This window comes from Cicer arietinum, chromosome 1 (genome assembly GCF_000331145.2).
Source record: "Cicer arietinum cultivar CDC Frontier isolate Library 1 chromosome 1, Cicar.CDCFrontier_v2.0, whole genome shotgun sequence".
NCBI classification, from domain to species: Eukaryota; Viridiplantae; Streptophyta; class Magnoliopsida; order Fabales; family Fabaceae; genus Cicer; species Cicer arietinum.
The window spans coordinates 34284300-34310328 of NC_021160.2; the positions used below are offsets into that span (position 1 = coordinate 34284300).

The following is a 26029-nucleotide window of genomic DNA, read 5'->3' on the forward strand; positions in this document are numbered from 1 at the left end:
AAGTTCAGAGATCAAAATAATTGGATTTTAAAATTTGGGGCCAAAAGAAATATTATTGCAAAAAAAAAATTACTTCTTTTAAAAATGAAATTGTGCAACCACTAAATTTTTTTATATCATCAAAATAATTATATAAGTTAGAAGGAGAAAAGTAATATATAATGATTAATTTACAAGAATATAATATAATAAATAGTTAAAAAAAAAGATATGAATACAATACATATTTTTAAATAAAAATATGAATGTGTAAAATAGAAAGAAAAAAAAATGAGGACTTCTTTAAAAAAAATGAGTACTCGAGTTCTTGACGTAAGGACCTCTTTAATGGGTGAGATGTAAGTACTTCAGCACTCTTTTGAGTTTTGAAGTTTATCCACGAGTCACCAGAATTCAACTCATATTAAACCCGAATTAGAAAAAAAAATCAATACATTAGTTAAGATTAGATTTTGAGTACATATCATTAATTTGGTTCAAAACCCCTAATTAAATTACTATTTAGAAAAACCAAATTACTTTTAATGGAGAGAAGAAAAATTCTAGTTAATGAAGATGCATTTATGAAAAATAATGAAAACATTATTTTAACACTTCTATTATTTCTAAAAATATAGACAATTGTTCATTTTATAAAATCTCATCCCTCTTTGTTGACAGGTAATTAACACAATATTATTTGTAACTTTTGAGTCCAAACATGATTTTTACATTGAAATTTATTGCTAAATTAACTTTTACATAAACATAACCAAATATAAACCATTTTACATTCAACTCACTTTTAACTAAAATCAATTTGACAATAACAATTCACTCAATTAATTTTAGTCATCATGTAACCAAATTTTAGTCATCGTAGAAACAAATGTTAATGGCTCGTTTGATGGATAGAATAAGATAGAGACACGATAGGATAAAAAATAGGATAAATACATAATCTGATATGGACATGATTTATCTGTGATGTGTTTGATGTGCATAGGATAACAATCTTGATAAAATTAATTTATCATATCTAGTGTTTGATACACGCAGATAACCAAATGATATGATATATATTGTGATAAAATTATAAAATTGTCCTTGTAATCTATTTAATTTTTTTTCTTCAACATAACATTCATTATTTTTTTTTATAAATAAACAAAAAATGCTAAAAAAATGTAAATAATTTATGAAGTAATTTTATATACTTGAAAAAATTGTTTACACTACTAAAAAAAATTATATTATTAAAATTTTTAATGTATTGTATTAAAGTTATTGACTATGTAGTAGCAATAAAACATCATAAAGAACAATATGTTGTCTTACATGTTTCATCAAATCTTACAAAATAAACCAACAAAAGTAAAATGTATTAAAGCTAGATAAGTATAGTCAAGTACATAAATAGAATTAGTAGATCAACGACATCATCACAACTCCAAAATATGTGCAAGCGATGTGGTATAGATAATATTTTGTCTTCAACAGTAAAACGCTCTTGTTCTATTAGCTGCGTTTTCTTCAACTCATTCATAATGTTTATTGAATCATCAAACACATTTTTACCAACACCTAGACGATTTGCAGCTTCACCCAATCGTTTTGAACTTTTTTCAAGTCAATTCCAAATATTTTTCCTAACTCAAAAATACCACGAACAATAATATATATGTGATCCTCTGTTTCTTCTCCTCTGATGAATTTTCACTTGGTCATTCTTTCTTTTAGATTGTAGTTGACAAATAGATGATGATTGAGTAATTTCTACTTCAAGTTCCTCATCATTAATTTTTTTTTGCTTATTCTTTATCTATCTCCTCAACATTATAAGCAAGGGGAGCACCTCCTTTACCACCAAAACAATATTTCCCAAAAGAACGAACAAGCTTACCAAATAATGGAATTGGAGCATACCTATAATCTTTTGTGATTGGATGACTCTACATAGAAATAAAAAATATAACTTTTTAAATAATTATAAATGAACTCACTAAAATATACGAAGTTGAATAAATTAATAAGCACTAACCTTCATATATTCCTTCCACACTTCATCACTATCCACCTTAATTATTTTTTTCTCTTCATCCCAACCAAATCCATTCTGATTTAACAAATCGTAAATTGTTCCATAAACTAACTTTAGCCTCTTCATTGCATAATTGCTGTGTGGCTTTACCTTGATTCCACATGCAGGATACTTTTCCTCCAATTTTGCCTTGGTTGTTGTTAAGGTGGTTGATTTGAACTGTCCATTATTACCTCTTAGACCATTGTTCACAACTTCAATCACTATATCGAGAAAAACTTCATCCTCATTTTCAGGTCATTTTTTACAATCTCTCTTCATTTTGTTACTTGATTGCATGCTAAACTCATATTTCATTCGTATTATACAACCAAATTTAGTATTTCAACCGCTCAACATCAATAAAATAGAAAGCAACTCCCATATAGGATTGAAACATATATAATGAGCAAATATTTTAAAATATAAAACAAACATATATAATGAGCAAAAGATTTCAAAATATGAAGAAAAAAAATCAAAAAAACCATTTGTTCTAGTATGCAAGGCTCCAACATAATTAGCTAAGGTTCCAAAATAGAAAGTCATTCACTCCAATTTAATTAACAAAGGTTCTAAAATAATATCACTGATAACTAAACTAATAATAAAAAATCATAAAATAAGAAGAAATCAAAAGAATTATTTTATCAACACAATAAAAAAATCAAAGAAAATTATGACCAATATGAAAAAAAGAAAAATTGGTACGGGTTGCAATAATGATATCGTGGTTGTGCTGTTCTTCGATGATGGAGTGTGTCGATGAGAAGAAAGGTAGCGCGACAACGGGGAGAGCGATGATGGAGAGAGAGGAGAGCCATAGAGGAGGAGAAGGAAATGAACACACACAAATTGAGGTAGAGAGAAGGATAACATGAGACAAAAAAGAACAAAAATAAAAACGATAAAAGTATTTCTTAATTTTTATTAAGTTGAGAAATAATTGTTTTAACCTAATTTAAATTAAGGATTAAAAATATAATACCTAAATAGGATAAAAATAAAAAATTGATTACTATATTATATCAAGTTGGTACATTAAAAAAAAATTAGGATAAGATATAATAAATGGTATCATATTTCTTCTTATTCTGAAATCATACGGACCCTAGACTTTGTAGCAAAAGCAGTGATCCCAGAAACAAACGTTAAACGTTATAGCAGAAGCCACACCACATAACAGAGGTCAGGATTGAATTGATTTATAGGATTAATTACATGATGAGAATGAGATGAAGTTAATATGAAGTACTATCCTATCACCACAAACAACCACTACCAACAAGACTCTCTTCATCTCCTTCCCCACTCTTCAATTCATGGCCTCACTAAGACTCTCCATTTCTCTTGACGCTTTCGATTTAAACCCTTCAAATGCAATCCCAACCCGCGCTTCCAACTCTCACCTTCGCGCTTCCAATAAAACACTACACAGCCCAAACAAGCCACAAATCAAAACCGACTTAAAATTCACCCACGCCTCAATTCGTTCACTAACCAAAAAACATGACTGGGAAGCCGCTGAGAAACTGGTTCGGGAAATGATCCTAGGTTCGGAACCTCTAACTTATCACGTTTTCAACACAGTCATCTACACTTGTTCCAAACGCGGATTAGTCAAATTAAGTTCCAAATGGTTCCACATGATGTTAGATCACGGCGTTAAACCCAATACGGCGACGTTTGGGATGTTAATGCGGCTTTACCAAAAGGGTTTAAACATGGAAGAAGCGGAATTTACTATGTCACAAATGAAATTATTTGGGATAGTTTGCGAATCCGCTTATTCTTCTATGATAACGATTTATAACCGTTTAGGGTTATTCGAAAAAGCTGAAGGTGTAATTGAGTTGATGAAGAAGGAAGCTATGGTTTTGAATCTTGAAAATTGGTTGGTGATTTTGAATACTTATTGTCAACAAGGGAAAATGGCAGATGCGGAACGAGTTTTAGTAACAATGGAAGAGGAAGCTAGGTTTTGTTGTGATAATATTGTTGTTTATAATACTATGATAACTGGTTATGGTAAGGCGTCGAATATGGATTGCGCCGAGAGTTTGTTTTTGAGTTTGAGAATTGAGCCTGATGAAACTAGTTACCGATCAATGATTGAGGGTTGGGGTAGAGCTGATAATTATGAAAAGGCTAGGTGGTATTATGAGGAGTTGAAGAGGTTAGGGTATAAGCCGAGTTCGTCTAATTTGTATACAATGATTAAGTTGCAAGCGAACGAGGGAGATTTGGAAGGTGTGGTTGGAACACTTGATGATATGGTGAGATGTGGATGCCATTATTCTTCTATAATTGGTACTCTTGTGAGTGTTTTTGAGAGGGTTGGGAAGGTTCATGAGTTGCCGAGTTTGATCAAAGGTTCGTTTTATCAGCACATTCTGGTTAATCAGAGCTGTTGCTCGACTGTGGTTATGGCGTATGTGAAGCATAAATTGGTGGATGATGCAATTAGAGTGTTAAGTGATAAGAAGTGGAAGGATTCGAGGTACGAGGATAATTTGTATCATCTATTAATATGTTCTTGTAGAGAGGCGGGTTTGCTTGAGGATGCTGTTGGAATATATAAGAAGATGCCGAAAAGTAATGATGAGAAGAAGCTCAACAAGCACATTGTTTGCACAATGATTGATATTTATAGTGTAATGGGGCTCTTCAAAGATGCAGAGATTTTGTATTTTAAGCTGAAGAATTCTTCTTCACCACATCATTCCTTGGATATGATTGCATTTAGCGTTGTTGTGAGGATGTACGTTCGAGCTGGATCTTTGAAAGATGCTTGTTCTGTTTTGGATGATATTGAGAAGCGGCCTGATATTGATCCGGACGTGTTTTTGTTGCGTGATATGTTAAGGATTTATCAGAGATGTAACATGTTGGATAAGTTAGCACAAGTGTATTACAAGATCTCAAAAGATCGGGTGAATTGGGACCAGGAACTTTATAATTGTGTCATAAACTGTTGTGCTCCGGCTCTGCCTGTAGACGAGCTTTCAAGGCTTTTTGATGAGATGCTGAAGCGAGGATTTGTTCCCAACACGATTACCTATAATGTCGTGCTAAACGTTTTCGGGAAAGCGAAGCTTTTCAAGAAGGTTAAGAGGTTGTACTATATGGCTAAGAAACAAGGCCTTGTTGATGTCATCACTTACAATACTATAATAGCTGCTTATGGTAAAAATAAGGACTTCAACAACATGTCATCAACTGTTCACAAGATGCAATTTGATGGATTCTCGGTTTCGCTTGAATCGTACAATTCAATGCTGGATGCTTACGGAAAAGACGGCCAAATGGACACATTTAGATCTGTGCTACAAATGATGAAGGAATCAAATTGTGCCTCTGACCACTACACATACAACACCGTGATCAATATCTATGGGGAACAAGGATGGATTGATGAAGTCGCCGATGTGCTTGCGAAATTGAATGAATGTGGACTCCGACCTGATTTGTGCAGCTATAACACATTGATCAAGGCATATGGAATAGCAGGAATGGTTGAAGCAGCTGTAGACTTGATCAAGGAAATGAGAAAAAATGGAATAGAACCTGACCGGAAAACCTATTCCAATCTTGTCACTGCATTGAAGCGAAATGATAAGTATTTAGAAGCTGTTAAATGGTCATTATGGATGAAGCAGTTGGAATTATGAATTTCATAAACCTATGACAATTTGTAAATGGTCTTGGATTTTCCAAACCCTGTTACTTTGAAGAATAGCTTTTCCTTAGAGTCCTACATAAGTATAGTCACTGACATTTAACTTTGTAAAATTTTTCTGTATATTCTGAGAAATAAGAGAATTAAAATTCTGTATACTATATGTGTTGTTGCACAGGAAGTTCATTTCTTTATTTGCTGTCTAGTCAGTACTTTGTCATGGCAGAAATTATGATTTGGCGATTGTAAATTCTGAATCCGAGTTGAAGTCCAGGTTTTTCGAAGGAACAACTGTATAGGATATTGATTTTAAATAAGCAATGAAAATATGATGGAGTTTTCTCACTCACTACATGAGCATGGTATTGATTTGAGTACTCTCTCATTTTACTACAACTGTTGGAAGATAAATGTCCCATAAAGCTCCCGTTATTAGGAGGTAGGTTTCAGAAGTGACAGTACCAGAGTTTCCAGCTCCAAAAGAAGCCATGGTTGAATAACTAACCTCATGATTTCAAATACCTGCATGCAGCATCTGTCTTGTTAGCACACATCATTTTTGACTTTTAACCTGGATTCTAAATGACATTTTCCTAAATATTAAATTTGTTTGTGCACACGACTCAATGTTTTGTATTCAATCTTTTCTTTTATTGGTTCTGATATTTGTGATGCCTGTAACATCTATAGCCTACATCTTGATTTTGTTGTAGGAAAATATATTTTTTATTTATGGTCATTTTTGATTTATTAAATCTTTTAAGATAACATAGGGAAAAGATAACAAAGTTGTTATTGCAAGTAATAACATGAAAGAGTTGTTTGTGATCATGTTTTTTTTTTAAACGGCCAAAGTTAATAATTAGCAATTATGTTAGTATTTTTTCCTCCACACGGCTTTGAACTTGGAATCTCCAATTCTTTAACCCTTGGCTCCAACTAGTTGAGCTACCAACCCACCCTTGTTTGTTGTGATCATGTTAGTACTTAAAGTTTTTTTTTCTTTTACTAACAGAACATAACGAGTATCTAGTTTTTATGTTTAGGGTGTTTACGGTTTAGAGTTCACTTGGCCTATGTTGTTGGATTAGTTAAAAACAAGATTTTGATGTTCATATTGGTAGTAGGTTCCTGACTGTGCAACATAAATTTGCAGGGCCATCCGGGCACAACTTATTGACCACTGGGTGGAGTGTTTATGTCAGTTCCTAAAACTGAGTGACTGGTGACCAATTTATATTTTCAAGGCAAGCTTCTACCACTACCTATTGCACCAATTGCTTACCAACCTTAATACCTAATGGTTAGAAATTAATCTTTTGAATCTGTGTTAGAATGCAAGTGAATATTAAGCAAAATAATCATGTCAAGTTGTTACTTCTCATCTTTGCAAGCATTTTTCTTCATAATTATGCATAATTTTGTTAAGAATGTGCTGTCAGAATTTTGAAATATAGGCTAGAATTAAGTGTAGAAACAAGTACTACTTCATTGAGTCATATTTCATCTTTTCTTCCTAAAATGGTTCTATGGCTCCAAAATCAAGGTAAATAGGCTTAGAAAAAGGGTATGAAAACCAGTGTGAATTTTGGAATGATTTTTGGTTCAACAAGTTTAGATACATATCAGAAATCAAAACTCAACTGTTTATGCAATGTGATTTTACTTTTCACATCTGGTATTTAGTGTTTAGGTGGATGGGGTTAACCTTGGTGTAATGAGTGCATTATGGGATTTAAGGGGGTGCCAGATCTTGATGTGGCAGTTGAACATATAAAGCTTTTTTCTTAAAGGTAGAGTTCGGTTAAGGTTGCCAACTTTAGGCGGTGACCGTTATAGTCTCACTGTTATGTTACTTTTCATGTTTGTTTGTGTATATTTATCTTGTATTGGGTTAGAATACCCGCTAAACTTTCTTTTTAATAGCATTTTTTTTATATTAAGAAAAAGATAAAAACAAAAGTCACAATACTTCTTTTATCATCAACTCACATTTTACATCGTTTTATGAAACATTTTGATAGAACACTACAAATTAAGAGGAATGAAGGCCCAAAGAATGGTACCCACTCAACCAAGTCACACACTTCAATTTCTAGAATGATGGATGGAGGGAATAAAAGCTAGTAACAATGTATCTTATTCTATTGATATTCCATTAAAGAGGGAGAAGTGGGAAAGACATTCAGTTTCAAGAAGGATGAATGAAAGGAATAAAAGCTAATTAATAATATCATTTATTTTATGTTATAAGAATGAGGGAATAGGAAGAGGGGGAGATATTCAGAAAATATTCTAAGAAATAATTAGGGGAATTCTTTCTTTGGTTAGGAGCAATTTTGCTCTGGTTTAGGAGTTCTTAGAACTCTGGTTTAGTTCTTTTTTTCTGCATTTTTCAGATTTCCAGCATTGTAAGAGCTTCAGAGCTCATCAATTCTAGTCAATAAAATTCCGATTTCTATCATTGGTCCGACCTACCGGATAGAGATAAAAGCTAGCGAAATCGAACGCCACCGAAAATGTCTGACAAAGTTGAGGCTTTGGAGATAAGAATGGTTGAGATGGAAGGTTCAGTGTGTCAAACCTTGGATGAATTTCGTCATGCCATTTTGACAGAGTTTGCAAAACTGTTGAATCGGCCTACACCTGGGATGTTGCAGATAACCGAGGAGCCAATTACGGAATACAAGATGGCAGTGAAGAAGGTGGAGCTGCCGTCATTTGACGGTGACGATCCAGTGGGGGTGGATCACGCGAGTAGAGACATATTTTGAGGTACAGGGAATATCTGAAGAAGTGAATGTTCGTTTGGCGAAAATTAGCATGGAGGGAGCAACCATTCATTGGTTTAATCTTCTATGTGAAACGGAGGATGATCTCACAAGTTAAAGTTGAAGTAAGCGCTAATTGAGAGATATGGAGGAAGAAAGAGCGATAATCCATTCGAAGAATGGAAAGATCTTCAACAAACTGGAGAGGTGGAAGAGTACATTTCATATTTCAAATATTTCTTTTCTCAGGTTATGCGTCTCCCCGAAGAACAATACCTTGGGTATTTTTTGGGTGGCCTCCAACCAGAGGTACGTTTGTGAGTAAGGACCTTCAACCCTAAGACACGTGTGGAGGCGATGGAATTGGCTTGTGATGTTGAAACAGAGTTACGGGGCGTGTTGAATCACATAGGAATCGGAGGTAGAGGTCATTCGCGAAACTGGAAAGGGGGAAGAGAAGGAAGTAATGGGCTTACTAATAGAAATGGGTCTGGACTGAGTTTTTTTCTAGGCCTAAACAAGGGAAATGCAAGTTCTGGGGGAACTCAATCCAGAGATACTCTAACTGGGTCAAATCCTATCCCGGAATTAAGCATGTAAGGAGACAACCTTAATCAGTACCAAACACGAAAAAATGGCAATGAGGAGCGACAGGGGAACCACGAAAATCGCAATCGGGGAACTAAGCATCTTCCATATTCTGAATTAATGGATCGTAAGGCGCGAGGCCTCTGTTTTCGATGTGGGGAAAGGTTCCATCCTCTTCATCAGTGTGCTGAAAAACAGTCGCGTTTGGTAATTCTGGGAGATGATGAAGTCACGGACGATGCCGCTGAAGTCCTAACTATCGAATTGAAGGAAGGGGAGGAAGACGTTGCAGTAAGATGCAACTCCGCAGTGCTGTTCAGAATAGCAGAGGAAGGCATAGCTCCAAATTGGTTCCCTTTTCCCCTAGTTTGGAAGGTACCGCGAAGGGCATACCGGTCACGATGATGGTGGACAATGGTGCTACTCACAATTTTGTGACTCCTCAAATGGCTGCAGTTCTGCAGCTTCCAGTAGAACATATCCTAGTTACGAACGCAAAATTTGGAAACGGTTCTCGTGTGGCCATAACTGAGAAGTGTGAGAAGTTTGACATTCAAATTGGAAGGTTCCAGACCACTGCTGAAGCTTACATAGTGGGATTACAAGGTGAGGACATGATTTTGGGAGTGGCTTGGCTGCATAAGTTAGGCAAGGTGTTATTTGATTGGGAAGAAATGGCAATTTGCTTGGACTAGAAAGGGAAAACTGTGAAGCTGCAGTGTCAAAATCCGGAGAATTGGAGAATCAATCAGGAAAAAGAACTTAGAGTTGTTACCACGAATATACTAAAGCCAAGAAAAATCATAACATGGGAAGGGAATAAGGAAACCATCAGCTGGGAACCTGGAAGTCTGCTACAGAATCAATGTCTTAATGTTAGCCTTGAGGACAAAGCTCATTTTGAAGCGGATGACAATGATAGAACACTGCAAATTAAGAGGAATGAAGGCCCAAAGAGTGGGGCCCACTCAACCAAGTCACACACTTCACACACATTCAATTTCTAGAATGATGGATATAGGGAATAAAAGCTAGTAACAATGTCTCTTATTTTACTGATATTCCATTAAAGAGGGGAAGTGGGAAAGATATTCAGTTTCAAGAAAGATGGATGAAAGGAATAAAAGCTAATTAATAATGTCATTTATTTTATGTTATAAGAATGAGGGAATAGGAAGAGGGTTCAGAAAATATTCTAAGAAATAATTAGGGGAATTTTTTCTCTGGTTAGGAGCAATTTTGCTCTGGTTTAGGAGTTCTTAGAACTATGGTTTAGTTCTTTTATTTTTTTTTTCTGCATTTTCAGATTTCCAGCATTGTAAGAGTTTCAGAGCTCATCAATTCTAGTCAATAAAATTCTGATTTCTATCACATTCTTAAGTATCACTCTCTAAGTTTTTTGTATAAATAACTAGTTGATTATGCAAGCTATGAGATATTTATTTGAAACATTGTATAATTAACTATTGATAATGTGAAGGATTACATATACATGACAATGGTTCTAATACACATGTCATGTTGTTTATTTCCAAGGGATTATACTACTACCGGTCAACATCCTCGCATTATGGGGATGGCTTGTATGTCTTCAAAGAAAAAGAGAAAAAAAAGTCTAGAAAATTGATTAAGAAGTACTGTGGCCGCTTAAAGATCACGCTAAAGCTTGACAAGTAGGAGCTGTTCCTGTAATTATGGGTTTGACATTAGAACAGTTAGCTTTTGCTGGTGCTCCATTGAATGTGAGATCAATATTATTTAGCTCCACACCATCACAAGGTACACCACTGCTGCAAATTAGAAGTACTCCTTCTGGAGTTGCTGAAGTTCCCTTAATGTTCTTGAATGAAACCTTGCTTATCTTTATCTTTGATGGATTCTAAACCGTTGAAAACCGTGCAAGAAATGGAAAAAAGTTAGTCATTTAAATTATAATTGAATAATTTAATTAATGTGCACAATCAATATAAGAAAGTTTTACCTAAATGTTTAATCATATCACATATGTAGATGTTTAAGAAAAAAACATTATGATATGACACTTTGAAGAAATACGCTTGTATAAATTCCTTTAAATCTGCTGTTAAACTTTCTATATTTTCTTAGAGTGTGAACTGTGTAATCCCTAAATGTAGTAGAGTACGAAGATTGTGTAATTAAGATTTGTAAAATCAGCTTATACATTAACAGATAAAGATGTAAGTTGTTTATTACCTTTTTGGAGCATTGGTTCCACGGACAGTACTCTTGGTCTATAATAATAGGGTTCCTGACATTAACCATAGTAATATCTTCAAAATTCATATCAGTAACAGTAATTGTTCCTGGTGCATCAGGCCAAGTCTTAATCCTCACACCATTATCAGTTTCTGTCAAAGTACAATTCTTAATTAAAACTCCTTCTACAGGCGATTCAGTTGTATACTTGCCAAGGCTTCCAACACTGATACCATGACCAGGTCCACAGTGCACATTTTGAACAGTTATTTGTTTGTCACCATCACCCAATGAGACACAATCATCTCCAGTTCCAATGTTGGTGTTAAGAACCTTAACATCAGTTGATCTTCCAATGTGGATTCCATCAGTGTTAAGGCTTGTTGCGGGGGCAGTAACTGTGAAGCCATCAAATGTGAAATTGTTGCAACCCAAAACATTAACATGGAAGTTTTTGCTGTCCTTAGAAGTAATGTCGCGGACGATGGAGTTATTGAGGAAATTAAAACCGAAATTCTGTTGGCATTAGATAAAAAAAAAACTCAATTAGTAATGTTTGTTAAATTAAGGTACACTTGTTAAATGTAATTGCTTGGAATTGAAATGGTGATTAGGTAGATTAGTTTTATTTACCATGCAAAGCATCTTGCAATTCTTGTTTGTTGAACAATCATTTTGTTTCCAAGCAGCTGCACCTTGACCATCAAAAACTCCTTTGCCTGATAAGGTTAAAAAGTTCGTATATCCAATCTTGACCCATTGATCAGCACCTTTGAGTTCATCAGGGTTTGCTGGTGCTTTAATTGTGCCATCAACTTGTATTTCAATAGGGGCCTTACAAGGACCCTTAACATCTACTTCTCTCATATTGTATGTACCAGCTGGAATCACAATTTTGACTGCAGTTGTTGATGCACATGCTTCATTCCAAGCACTTATGAAAGCCTTATCAAAGAACATAACAGAATCATTTACATTAAACAAAATAATTTAGAAACTGGTGCTAGACATTTTTAGTCATATATACCGCTTAAAATTTTTAACAATTGAAATTTGTCTATAATGTGAATGTAGCACCGACGTTTCAGATTAAATGCATGTTTGGTTTTTAACATGTGTCAATAACATCGACACAACACCGACATATACAGTTGCATTCAACCACTTTCATTTTCTTATATTATTAATGATGTTTGTGTATGTGTTAATGCTTGATGGGAAATGATTATTTTATCAATGTCTATTCAATAGATTAATTAATACCTGGGTTATATCTGCATTTGGAGCTCCACCAAATTTTGATATGTCAAGGTCCAAAGATTGAACTGCACCTAAGTCAGCTAGAAATAGGAATGGGACAATTATGGCAATGCTCAACATCATATCTACTTTGATTATTGTTACTACCTCGTGTTGTGTTATATTATTGTACTTCTCTTGAATGAATGTGATTTCAAAGTAAGGTGGAACAATTATTTATACTTGAATGGGGAAGCTTCAACACCATGAACAAGCAAGCTAACTTTTGTCTAAATATATCACTTTCCTTTTTAATTGTTTGGCTGAGTTTTGGTCTATTAATAGCAATCATGATTCATCTTTCATTGATAACAAATTACTATACTTGTCTTTCGCTTAAACAATCACTTTTTTTTTTCTTTAGAAAAGTTTATCTAACCTCAGTTGCTTCGATTTCAGCAACTACCTTCATTTAACATTTACGTAACTTATTAAAAAAAAAATATTATCTTAATTAATTTATGAAAATTAATTAAAAATTAATAATAATACTAAATTTGGTTCTAATAAAAAAAATTAAATTTCTTAATGATTGGTATTGTTTTTTCAAGTTTACTCTTTGGAGAGAATAGAGATAAATCTATGTTAATGAAATAGGGGTAATTGCCCCCACAAAATAATTGTTTACTTAGTCTATTTAATAAAAATTTATTTTGTCCAATAGATAGGTTGTTGCCCCAACGACTCTCTTCTCAAATGTCATTTAAATTTATCCTTTTCAGAAATATTTTAATATAAAACATAAAACAAAAGTTAACGTCATTGACATTTGTAGTAGAAACTTAGGAATTTTTCATTTATAGTGAATAAATATGTATTTTTCTTAAGGGCCACTCTTGTGAAAATATTATATAGACTATTTATTTTTTTTACTCTGCTATAAATTATTTTGGGATTTGTATCTTGGATTGAAAATCAATTTATCTTTTTATATATTGTTGTATCTTGGATTGAAATGTAAGATAATTAAAAGTATGTACAATTGTTCGAATGGTCCCTTAATTTAATTTCATATTACATTATAATCTTTTATCTTTTTTTTTTAATTTAATTATCTATTTAATTTTAAGTAACAATTTCATTCTTTATATCTTAAAATGTCAATAATTTCTTTACATAAACTTTGAAAATTCATCAAAATTTTCAAACAAAATCTATAAAATTCAATACCAATTTCAAGAAAATCCATATATTCATCAAATGCATAACTCAAATATTCAAATAAACTCATATTTCTATCTCCAACAACATCAAATAAAGAATAAAAATATGAGTTTATTTGAAAAATTGAGTTATGAATTTGATGAAATTTGATTTTATATTGAAGATGATAATTAATTTTATGTGTTTTGTTTGAAATTTTTTGATTTTTTTGAATTTTTGTAAAAAAAGGATGACATTGTTGATATTTTAAAACATAAAAGATCAAATTATTACTTAAAATTAAATAAATGACCAAATCGAAAAAATAATAATAATAAAAGACTGAAGTGTTACTTGTAATTAAGTTACGGGATAACAAAAGCAATTAAGCCTTAAAAGTATTTTGATAAAATTATAATTAATGTTATTCAAATTTTGATAGGTCTCTTATTTAGAGACATTGAAAGTTCTGTCTTATATTTGGTGATATAAAATTCTATGTTTTAGTTCACTCACTATAAATGGATTTAAACACTATAAATGGATTTAAAAGTGATTTCAAATTCAACTTTTTTTATTATTAAAATTCATCGAAATTGAGATGTTTTGACTCGTTCTAAACTCATCGAAATTTAGATATTAATCTGTATTTAATTTTTTGTTTGAGTTTTGTTAAATTATAAGTAAAACAAAATAGATTTAAAACTCTAAGGTGAATGAGATATGTATGAAATTTAATTATGTAGATATCATTAAAAAATGTTGCCTATAAGCTATGGCTACATTTTATGAAAGTTTTCATCGTTTAATTTTAGGTAATAATTATAAACTTTTTTGATACCTATAGCAACATTTAAAAAACATTGCCTTAGGTGTTGTCCAAAGAGTGAGAAAAATGTTGCCTTAGAGAATAAGCAAAGCTCACATATACATACTATTTTTTGACATTTTTAAACTATATTGTTTCCAAATCTCGTGAGTTGAAAAGAGGAATTTTGGTATTGATCTAAGGAGAGGGGGACACAAGATGATTTGGTTTAGAAGAGACTTTCTTTGGGAGTTTTTTGGAGAGGTTGCAATGGCTTTAGGCTTAGAGGTTTCAGAGTAAGTGGCTTTAGAATCATCATAATTTAGGATATGGATAGTGTTGTCTTGAGGGTGTTTATTCTTGGATGAGAGGGTTCCAGACATAAGATGTGGTGAACATCCAATGGGTGTAGAGGACAAATATTTTGATGATATAAGTTTTTTGATTTTTGGTGCAACAAGATGAGGAGGAGGAGGAGATAGGACATGAGGAGTGGTGTTATAAAGAGGAGGATGGACGATACTTACAAGTTCGGGTTGTTCAAGATTTATAGTTTTTTCAGGTGAGATTGCTTCTTCTTCTAGTTGAGAGTGATTTGAATCACGTGAGAAGATTTTAGGCGTACGACCAAGAAAGCTTGATGAAATTTTCCTTTTGGGTGATACTCTGGTTCATGCCATTTAAAAAAATGAGAAACAATTTTGAGGATTAATGAGGAAGAAGAAAAAAGATGTGATAATTTTGAAGAAGAGAGTTTGCAGATATATAATCATTAGAGAGGAGAGGGAAAAGATGTAGTATATCATTGGTAATCATTTGAGGTTAGCCTAGGATTGAGATCGTAAAAAAAAATGGTTGGGAGTTATTAGCCAACAGTTACGAGGAAAAGATGGACAAGAGATAATGAATGGCAACTGCAATAGGAAGACGTGTAGAGAGTAAGTTGTACAATTTCTAAACTTTGTAGTTCATCCTTGGATTTTAGGAGGACAGAGGATTATATCATCCTCATATTTTTACCAAAAATACAGAAAGAGACAAATAGTTTCAAAATAATTTTATTCCAAGACTGAGGCAATTGAAATAGAATGCTTTTCTTTAATAAATTTGTATCGTTCTTCAAGAAGATGTTTGGTAAAAATATCTGAAAGTTGATTTTAAGTGTCAATAAAAACTAATTCAATATCCCCCTTTTGAAGATAATCTCTTATGAAATTATGTTTAATTTCAATATGTTTAGATCTAGCATGTTGTATGGGTTTTTTTTTTTCTTCTGGAAGATTTATTGCAGTAGTGTTGTCACAGAGGATAGATATTTTGGTGTACCAATAGTATTCAAGTTGATTTCTTATCCATAGCATTTAAGAACAACATTTTATAGTCGATACATACTCAGCCTCAGTAGTTGATAAGACAACAATATTTTATTTTTTGCATGACCAATTGATAAAAGCTTGACCAATAAATTGACAATCTCCACTTTTTCTTTCTACTTTGTCCCTCGCGTAACCAACATCACAATAAGTTGTAAGATCAAAATTTGATCATTTTCTATACTATAGGTCATGATCAGTGGTACCAACAAGATGTCTAAAAATTCTTTTTACAGTAGTAAGATGAGATTATTAAGGTGATGATTGAAATCTAACACACATACCAACTGCAAGTACTATGTCAAGTATAATAGTGATCCAATCATTCTCCTATATTCTTTTTCTGATAAGGTTTACCAGCTTCATCATCCTTATATAACATTGATGATGGATGCATGAGAGTAGCCATTACTTTGGCTTCATTCATCTTATATTTTTTAGAACATATTTTGTATATTTTTCTTGAAAAATAATGTTGTTTCTCAATTGTTTTATTTGTAATCCAAAAAAAAAAAAAATTAATTCTCCCATCATACTGATCTCAAATTCACTTTGCATGAGATTAGAGAAATCATCACATATTTTCATTTGTAGATCCAAAGATAATATTATCAACATATACTTGAACAATCAGTAAATCCTCTTTAGGTGTTTTGTTAAAAGTGTAGTGTCAATATGTCCTCTTGAGAAACCATTTTCTTTCAAGAAGGAGTTTAACCTCTCATACCAAGCTCGAGGAGTTTGCTTTAATCCATAAAGAGTTTTTAAGAGTTTAAAAACATGGTTCGACTTCATCTTGTTTACAAAGCCAAGAGGTTGATGAACATATACTTCCTCATTTAAGAAACCTTTTAAGAATGCACTTTTAACATCTATTTGATACCTTTATGAGTGGCATAAGGAGTATTTTGATGGCTTCAAGTCTAGCCACAAGTGAAAATGTTTCATCATAATCAATTTCTTCTTGTTGAATGTATCATTGTGCCAAAAGTTTTGCTTTGTTTATGATGATTTTCTATCCTCATTTAATTTATTTATGTGTATCCATCTTGTTCCAATGATGGTTTTGTCTTGAGAATTAGGTACAAGTAACCATACTTTGTTTCTTTTAAATTGTGACAATTCTTCCATCATACCTCAAGAGGACGATAGGTTACTAATTTTTATGCTATTTGAGGTTGTTGTGAGGTTGTGTCAGAATTATATTCTTCATTTAAATTTTGAGTTCGAGAGGGTGAAGGTTCATCTTCATCGTCTTTATCCTTATTTTTTAAACACAAGTCATCAAATTCATTAAAAACAACATGCATAGATTCGTAGTAGGCCATGCCAAGCACGAGATATGTATGTTAAGTATCCATAGTTAAATTTACTTGTGCTTGTTCAAGTGTCAAATTCATTTAAGTAAAAAAAACATAACATGCATAAAAATTACATTTTTTAACCCAAAATATTTTTTGCAGTGCATACGAAAATAAAATAATTAATATGCTACTGGTTTAAAAAATCACAATGTTTAGTATTCAAGAACGGAGATGCAAAATTTGTCCCAAAAAAATAGGGAGATGCAAAATATAATTTTCGAAGTTGTAATTTGTAATAGATGAATGATAATAGTACTATATATAGGAATTCTTATTTGTTTGGTTAATTTGAAAAGTCGAAGGTAGTCATTATTCTATTCTATATTATATAACAAAAGACAATTGAATCAGATATACTAATAAGATAAATACTTGATTGTAGGTGATTGAAATAGAATGAAGAGAATTATTAATTGTAAGTGATTGAATGATATTTTGAAGGCCGCAAAGATCATCTTTTATAGTTGAAAATGCAAAGGAAAGAATGTATTCATACACCAATTTAAATCCTAATTCAAACTTTGAACACGCAATCAATATCAATATAGTATTTGCTAATAATTAATTGGTTTAATGCACAATAATAATTTGTTATTAGGAAATGATATGTTTACAATTAATTGGTTTAATGTACAATATCAAATTTCCTTTTTCATATACTCACATGAGTTTGATGTTGTGTTTGAATTCTTTTTATTTTTTGTTGTATATCGTGTTTGAATTTAAAAATGCATATTATAATAATCCAATAGAATACGCCATTGGCAATAAATTAGGCTAGACAATTTTTTTGTTGAAATATTTTCAAATAATTAGAACATAATTAATGTTTGATTACAAATAATGACACCACGTGTACTATTTTTCTTTGATGCAAGACATTTGTTTATAGTGTAGATGTAGATTGTTTATTATAAAGATTAAGATACTCCCTTCTAACTCAATTATAAGTAAAAATACATATTTTTGCACTCATTAAAAATACTAGCTCAACACTTCTAATTTTTTTAATTCATGTAAAAATGAAAATATTTGTACTAACCGATTCTCGCTTTTTGTATTATGTTTGTGTGTTTTCGAATGTGATTATTTTTGACTGAGTATTGGTAGTTGTGCTAGGTATTTTTTCTAAAGGAGTTGAGGAAATATTGTATTGGTGCATATTTGACTTGTGTGTTATTGTTTGGTTTTGGTGTTGTTATTTTATATGTTTTATTTTGTTGTTATTTTGGTGTTGTTTTGATGTTGTTTTGATGTTTTGTTTGGTTGAGTTTGTTGTGCTTGTGTTAACCATTCCACATATTATTACTATCACATTTTCCTTTTAATTGTCGGTTGGTGACTTCTGATAGTTGTTGTAGCTTCCAAAATTTCTAGGTGGGGTTCAATATGGCTTCCCACAATTCTAATTATTAATTGCTTAATCTCCGACCGTAGGCCATTTTTAAATATCGCATACTTAGAGCGCTCTACGTCTATACATTTATAGTAAGGATAAAACCTAAATAACTTCTCAAATATGGGTGCATAGTCTGTCACAAACATATTACCTTGCTTCAGTTCCAAAAATATTAGCTCTTTATGATTGTAGATATGCTCGTGAAAGTACCTCTCATGGAATTCTGTTTTGAATCTTTTCTATATGATTGCAAAGAACCTCTACTTCCATACATTGATGAGTATTGTCCGACCAATATTTAACATCTTCTAACATCATGTATGTACCAAAAGACACCTTTATATGGCTCTATGCATGACATTACTATGAAAAATATTCTTAATCATTTTGATCCATGTGTGAGCTTCATTGGGGTCATACCCCCCCCCCCCCCCCCCCCCCCCCCCCACAAAGAGGGGGAGAAGAAAAAAAAACAACAAATATACGACATCAAATTAATCAAAATAAAATAGCGTAAATAGCGTAAAGAACATCGATATTTTAACTGGAAAATCCCTCAATCAAAGGGAAAAAACCACGAGTCGTCCAGACCAAAGAGCTCCATCTTTATATTCATATTTTCAACCATCCTTCCAGCAAGTCAAATAACCCTTTAACCAAGACCTCTGATGCCACTCTGATAGAGAAATAAAAATAGAAATACAATTACAAGTACTACGTAGCGTATATAAAATTCCCCCAACTTACAAGAACTTGTGAGGAGAAACAACAAATATATAACAACAAATTAATCAAAATAAAATAACGTAAAGAACACCAATGTTTTAACATGGAAAACCCTCAAGCAAGGGTAAAAACCACAGCTCATCCAGACCAAAGAAATAGATCCACTATAATCAAATAAGGGTACAAGAGAGTCTCAAAATGATGCACAAAGTGTGCCTACAACTAGCCAAAACAACAAAGCACTAAAGCCTACAAATGAAAAGCAAGAAGAAGAAAAACATCCAAAAAACCTGTTGTTATGCGGGCTCGATTTCTCTCTCTCCAGATGTTATTTTTCCGATTCGACCATTGTAATAGAATACCTGATTGTTGCAAACCTGCTATCAAAAAATCTCCTCGATCCAACGGTTAATGAATGCACAATTGATGTTTTTCTGAGATTGGTTTAACAAAATCAGTTAATGAATACTCTTCTTTTTTCTCTTTTGGTGATTGCCTTTTCTATCAAAATAGTCTCTCTCTTACAACTCTAATTAGACTACTCTCCATTTAAATAAAGTGTGACACATGGGATACAATATTTGGACCTTTCTCGACATAGGAAATGAACCCAATACCCAACACATTTCCCCCTCACAACTATATGAAGATAATCGTCAAACCAACTATATCACAACAACTTTCAAACTTCCCTCTTGGTATTGATTTAGTCATGATATTACAACCATTATAATTAGTATGAACTTTAGCCAACTCGAACAACTTAGCTTCCAAAATATCACGTATCCAATAATACCTCACGTCAATATGTTTGGACCTACTATGAAACATTGAATTCTTAGCAAGATGAAGAGCACTTTGGCTCCGCTTCATCAATCAAATTCACATACTCATCAGAAACATAGTAGATGGTTTGTTAAGACAAAATCCCAAATTAATGTTTTGATGATAATTAAACAAAAAATTAATTAAGACTTCTAATTATGATTCTAAGTGTTTTGGTATTTTACATGTGTATTTGAGTGTGTTAAACAAGATAGGTACCAAGCATTACAAAGCAAATCTTATTAAAATAAAGAAAGCTAAATTATTGAAACGATGAATGTTCTCGACAGATTTCTGGAAAACGAAGAATGTTCTCCATATCTGCAGATTAATCAGATTCCTATGTAAAAGATTAGACCCAGAAATTGTAATCCATTCCATATTTTCATTAGAAATATACAAGGATTAATCTATGTAAGAATCACTTAAGAATTTGAAGGAAAAATACTTTGCTTCACAAAATACATAAAGCAAGATCATTCTCCAAGTTAAGCAAGTGCAAATACATAACTCACAGACTGGAAATGACACTACTGTTGTAATTTCAAACATACCTACACACGTGATTCAAAGCATGAGATCACTTCAAAAAATTGTCAAGATCATAACAAAAGTCAGCTCATTTCAAGACAAGTTTGAAGATCATTATTGGTTCACAAGAACATTCCTGTTTTCAGCAAGGGCATTCTTACTTTATGGCTGATCTTATCCATTCACTTACTCATGAAAGCTAGACTATTTCCAAAGACCAAATGAGCTGTCATAAGCACACTTGAAGCCAATAAGTAAAGCCTCACAATGAAGAACATATAAGAGCTCAAAGTGCCAAGAAAAACATCAATCATTCAATCATACTCGAATCTTCTTGAGCTTCTCAATCATTCTAAGTTTCAGTTATGTTCTTAGGGTGATATTAGAATCAATACTCATTGAGTTCTAAAATCTAGAATCTACTCTCAAATACGAGTTGAGCATACTCAGATTCTAACAATCTCAAAAATCATTACTTTGTAACTCAAGGCTATATTGTTGACATAGCTTTAGTAGTTTGTAAAATTCCTTTTATGATTTAAAAGGTAGCTTGTAAAATCCTTTCTAAAATAGTGTAAGGTAACCTGTGGAAATCCTTTATAGGTAAAAAGGTAGTACTTTGTAATAGATCAAGATTGATTTGTGAAAGCTGTTTGAAAACCAAGAAAGTTCTTGCTTTGAGCACTTAGTGGAAAATCTCACAAGTGTGATGACTAGACGTAACCCGTGTTGGGTGAACTAGGATATATCCTTGTGTGATATATCTTTCCTTATCTCTATTTACTTTTTTTTTTTATAATCAGTTTTTATATTGATAAGTTAATATTGTTGTTTTCTTTGCACTAACCAAGAATGTTCTTCGTTTGTAACCAAAATCAATCTTGAGTTAAACATTTTAGTTTTTAGCATGAATTTTTAAAAAAGGGCAATTATAATTCAAACCCCTCATCCTTATAATTGACATTGTTATTTCAATTGGCATCAGAGCCAGTCTCTAAGAATTAACACCCAAAAAGTGTTAGAGCAAAAGATTCTAGAAGCTAATGTCAAAAGTTAAATACATTGCTGATGGAGATTTCATGCCAAGAATAGTTCCAAACGATTCAACATCTGCTGAAAAGAAAGAAACATATTGGACAGTAGATGAAAAATCTAAGGAACTTCTAAATTTAAAAGCTCAATTATTTTTATCATGTGCTTTAAGAAGAGAAGAAAGTGAAAGAGTAGATACATATGATACGACAAAGAATGTATGGGACACATTGCAAACTCACCATGAAGATACAAGCCATGTTAAGGAAACAAGAATAGACATTTGCATACAGAAGTTCAAATTATTTGAAATGAATGAAGGAGAGACATTCGATGAAATGTACTCAAGATTCACAATATAGTGATCAAAATGCGTTCTCTTGGCAAAGCCTATTCTGTGTAAGACATGGTAAGAAAGATCATGAGATGTCTTCCAATCACGTGGAGACCAATGGTAAAAGCTATAAGTTAAGCCACGAATCTTGAGGTACTAGGCTTGGAAGAACTTATTGGAACTCTAAGGGCACATGAAGTGTTGTTACTAGATGATAAACCTGTAAAGAAAGGTAAAATAATAGCGTTAAAGGCATGTTAGAATTCACCAAGCATGCAACAATCAAATGAGAAAAGAGATTCAGAAGATAGCCAATAAGATGTTGATGAAGAGATTGTTCTCCTCACAAGAAAGATATAGAGAATGATGAGGAGAATAGATTAGATCAAAAAAGAATCTCACGATAAAAAGTACTTCAAAACTGAAGTAGATAAAAGTAAAATAACTTGTTTCGGATGCAACAAACTAGGACATTATAAAACTGAATGTCCCTTGAACAAAAGAGTACCAAAAAAATTTCCTTTCAAAAAGAAATCAATGATGGTGACTTGGGATGATTCTGATGAATCAGAAACATATGAACCTGAAGAAGCCAACCTATTTCTGATGGCAAACACTAAAGATATAGAGGTAACAATTATGAACCTTGTCTTTTGTGTGAACAAATGGAAAAAGAATTTGATAACTTACTAAATGATTCAAACTTTCTTGTTTAAAAGTGTAGTTTCTTTAAAGAAAAATTTCACAAGAAAAAAGAAGAGAAAGAGAAAACTCATGCTATGAATGATAAACTTAAAGAGATCATTCAAAATCTAAAAGAATCTTAACTCAAAGATTTTAAAACTGAAAGTCAAAAACGTTCTGCATCTCAAAAGGATAATGTTCTCCTTAAAACTGAAGTTGAACTTCTTAAAAATGACTTGTCAAATTTCATTAGAGCTACTGAAAACTTTCAAAAAATAATGGGATCTCAAGTAGGAATATTCGATAAAGCTGGTTTTGATTTTGATAAAACTCAAAAAACCAAAATGTATAAAAACTTTTTTGTTCCTGAAAGAAAAGAAGGTAACTGCAAAATCAGATGTTCATATTGCAGCAAGATTGAACATCTGGAATTTGCATTCTATTTTAAGAAAAGAAATGAAAAAATTAAGAATAAAAAGGAGAACAATGAATCATAGTTTGAAAATAACTCTCAAGGATCCAAGACCAAGTGGATACCTAAAATTAATGTAACAAATCATTCAGGATGAATTTCAAGATGTCAAGAAAAAGTCATGGTTCTTGGACAGTGGTTGTTAAAGACATATGACATGTCATAAAAATTACTTCATGTCCTTTATCAAAAAGGATGGATGGTCTGTAATATTTGGGAACAATGATAAAGCAAAATTCAAAGGCAAAGGTACCATAGGTAAAGTAACCTTCTAAGCATTAGTCAACTTTGTGATAATGGCTTTGAAGTTATTTTCAAACCAAACATATGTGAAGTGAGAATGGCAAACTCTGGTGAAATTTTATTTTCTGCATCTAAAAAGAAAAACCTCTATATTTTATACATTGAAGAATTACTAGTTGAATCTTGCCTCATGTCCATTAACAAAGAAAAATGGATATGGCATAAGAGAACTGGGCATGTGAGTATGAAAACAATTTCAAATTTATCAAAATTAGATCTTATTAGAGAACTTCCTAAAATAAACTTTGATAAAGATAAAGTATGTGAAGCTTGTGCAAAGGAAAAATAAGTTAAGAGTAGTTTTCACTCAAAAGAATTTATATCAACTAAAAAAACCTCTTGAACTACTTCATATTGATTTTTTTGGTCCCATCAAAACCACTAGTCTAGGAGGTATGAAATGTGGATTTTTCATTGTTGATCATTTTTTCTAGATACACATAGGTATTATTTTTAAAACAAAAGGTGATGTATTTGAGGCCTTCAAAACCTTATGTAAAAAGGTTCAAAATGAAAAGGAATCCAATATAATCGCTGTAAGAAATGATCATGGCGGTGAATTCATAAATTGATTTTTAAAACATTTTTTGATGAACTCGACATCTCTCATAATCTATCTTGTGCAAGAACTCCTCAACAAAATGGAGCTGTTGAAAGAAAATGTTTGAAAGTATTTCTGGGCCGAAGCTGTAAACACTTCTTGCTACATTTTGAATCGTGTTTCCATTAGAAAAATCATAAACAAGACATCCTATGAGATCTAGAAAAAATAGAAAACCAAACATTTCATATTTTCACATCTTTGGTTGTTATTGCTATATCTTAAACAACAAAGATAACTTAGATAAATTTGATGCAAAATCGGACAAATCTATATTTTTAGGATATTCAACAGAATCTCAGGGACATCGCATCTTTAATTTGAAATAAAAAATTGTTGAAATAAGTATGCACATATTATTTGATGAGTTTGATGATCTTGATTTTTTTTTAAAGATGATGAGGAGGAAGAACAATCTAGACAGTCACATCAGATTGTTTCCCAGGAAAACGAGATTGATATACAATCTCTGTTTCAAACAAGCTAGATGAAGAAGGAAAGGTTGTGAGAAACAGAGCAAGGTTAGCTGCTCAAGGTTATAATCAACAAGAAGAAATAGATTATGATGAAACCTTTGCTCCAGTTGCAAGGTTAGAAGTCATACAAGTTCTTCTTACATAGACATCTCATAAACATCTTAAACTTTTTCAAATGGATGTGAAAAGTGCATTTTTAAATGGCTTTTTAAATGAACATGTTTATGTTTGTCAACCTATTGGTTTTGAAGATCAAAAGAAACCAAATCAGGTTTTTAAACTCACAAGAGCCTTATATGGTTTAAAGCAAGCGCCTAGAGCTTGGTATGAAAGATTAAGTTCCTTATTGATCAAAAGTGGATTTTCTCGAGGAAATATTGACACAACACTTTTTAAGAAAACAAATAAGAATGATCTACTCATTGTTCAAATGTATGTTGATGATATTATTTTTGGATCAACAAATGAAAAATTGTGTGAGGATTTTTTAAATCTCATGCAAAGTGGATTTGAAATGAGTATGATGGGAGAATTGATATTTTCTTGGTTTACAAATAGAGCAACATAAAGATGGAATTTTAACATGTCAAGAAAAATATATCAAGGATCTTTTAACAAAATATAAAATGAGTGAAGCCAACATTATGACTACTCTCATGCATCCATCATATTCATTAGACAAAGATGAAAATGGACAATCAATTTCTGAAAAAAATAATACATGGGTATGATTGGTTCGTTACCATATTTAACTACAAGTATGCCTGACATTGTTTTCACAATAGGATTATGTGCTAGGTTTCGATCCTTACCAAAAGAATCTCACTTAGCTGCTGTGAAAATAATTTTTCGTTATCTTGTTGGTATTACTGATCTTGGCCTTTAGTATAACAAATGTTCTCATTTTGATTTTGTAGCTTATTGTGATGCCAATTATGCCAATGATAAGATTGAAAGAAAGAGCACAAGTGGTGCATGTTAGTTCCTAGGAGAAGCATTAATAAGCTGATCATGTAGAAAGCAAAACACGATTGCTCTATCAACCATTGAAGCTGAATATGTCTCAGCAGCAAATTGTTGCTCTAAAGTTTTATGGATCAAAAATTAACTTGAAGATTTTTCAGTAAGATATTCTCATATTCCAATCTATTGTGATAATACTAGTGCCATTAATCTATCTAAAAACATCATTTTATTAGGTATCGTATGAATAAAAAAAAATTGAATTAATCTTTGTTGATACAAAGAATCAGTTAGCTGACATTTTTACAAAGCCTCTTGTTGAAGAAAGTTTTGGTTCTATCAAAGACCAATTAAAAATTGTTAGCAAACCCACTCAGAATCG

General features: G+C 32.1%; 2 protein-coding genes and 1 long non-coding RNA gene across 3 annotated transcripts; 1 reads left to right on the top strand and 2 right to left on the bottom strand.

Moving 5' to 3' along the window:
• Positions 1–1275: 1275 nt before the first annotated feature.
• Positions 1276–3032, bottom strand: LOC140919236 (uncharacterized). Its single transcript, XR_012161814.1, has 2 exons — positions 2021–3032; positions 1276–1931 (listed from the first exon to the last, which is right to left on the bottom strand). It is a non-coding gene; the product is annotated as an uncharacterized lncRNA (long non-coding RNA).
• Positions 3033–3144: 112 nt separating this feature from the next.
• Positions 3145–5894, top strand: LOC101494524 (pentatricopeptide repeat-containing protein At4g30825, chloroplastic). The gene has a single exon (XM_004488333.4). The coding sequence runs from the start codon at positions 3382–3384 to the stop codon at positions 5728–5730; it is 2349 nt and encodes a 782-aa protein (XP_004488390.1). The 5' UTR covers positions 3145–3381; the 3' UTR covers positions 5731–5894.
• Positions 5895–10535: 4641 nt separating this feature from the next.
• Positions 10536–12768, bottom strand: LOC101494842 (polygalacturonase-like). Its single transcript, XM_004488334.4, has 4 exons — positions 12578–12768; positions 11948–12259; positions 11312–11830; positions 10536–10976 (listed from the first exon to the last, which is right to left on the bottom strand). Exons 1-4 carry the CDS (start codon positions 12695–12697, stop codon positions 10752–10754), a joined length of 1176 nt encoding a protein of 391 aa, XP_004488391.1. The 5' UTR covers positions 12698–12768; the 3' UTR covers positions 10536–10751.
• Positions 12769–26029: the final 13261 nt, after the last annotated feature.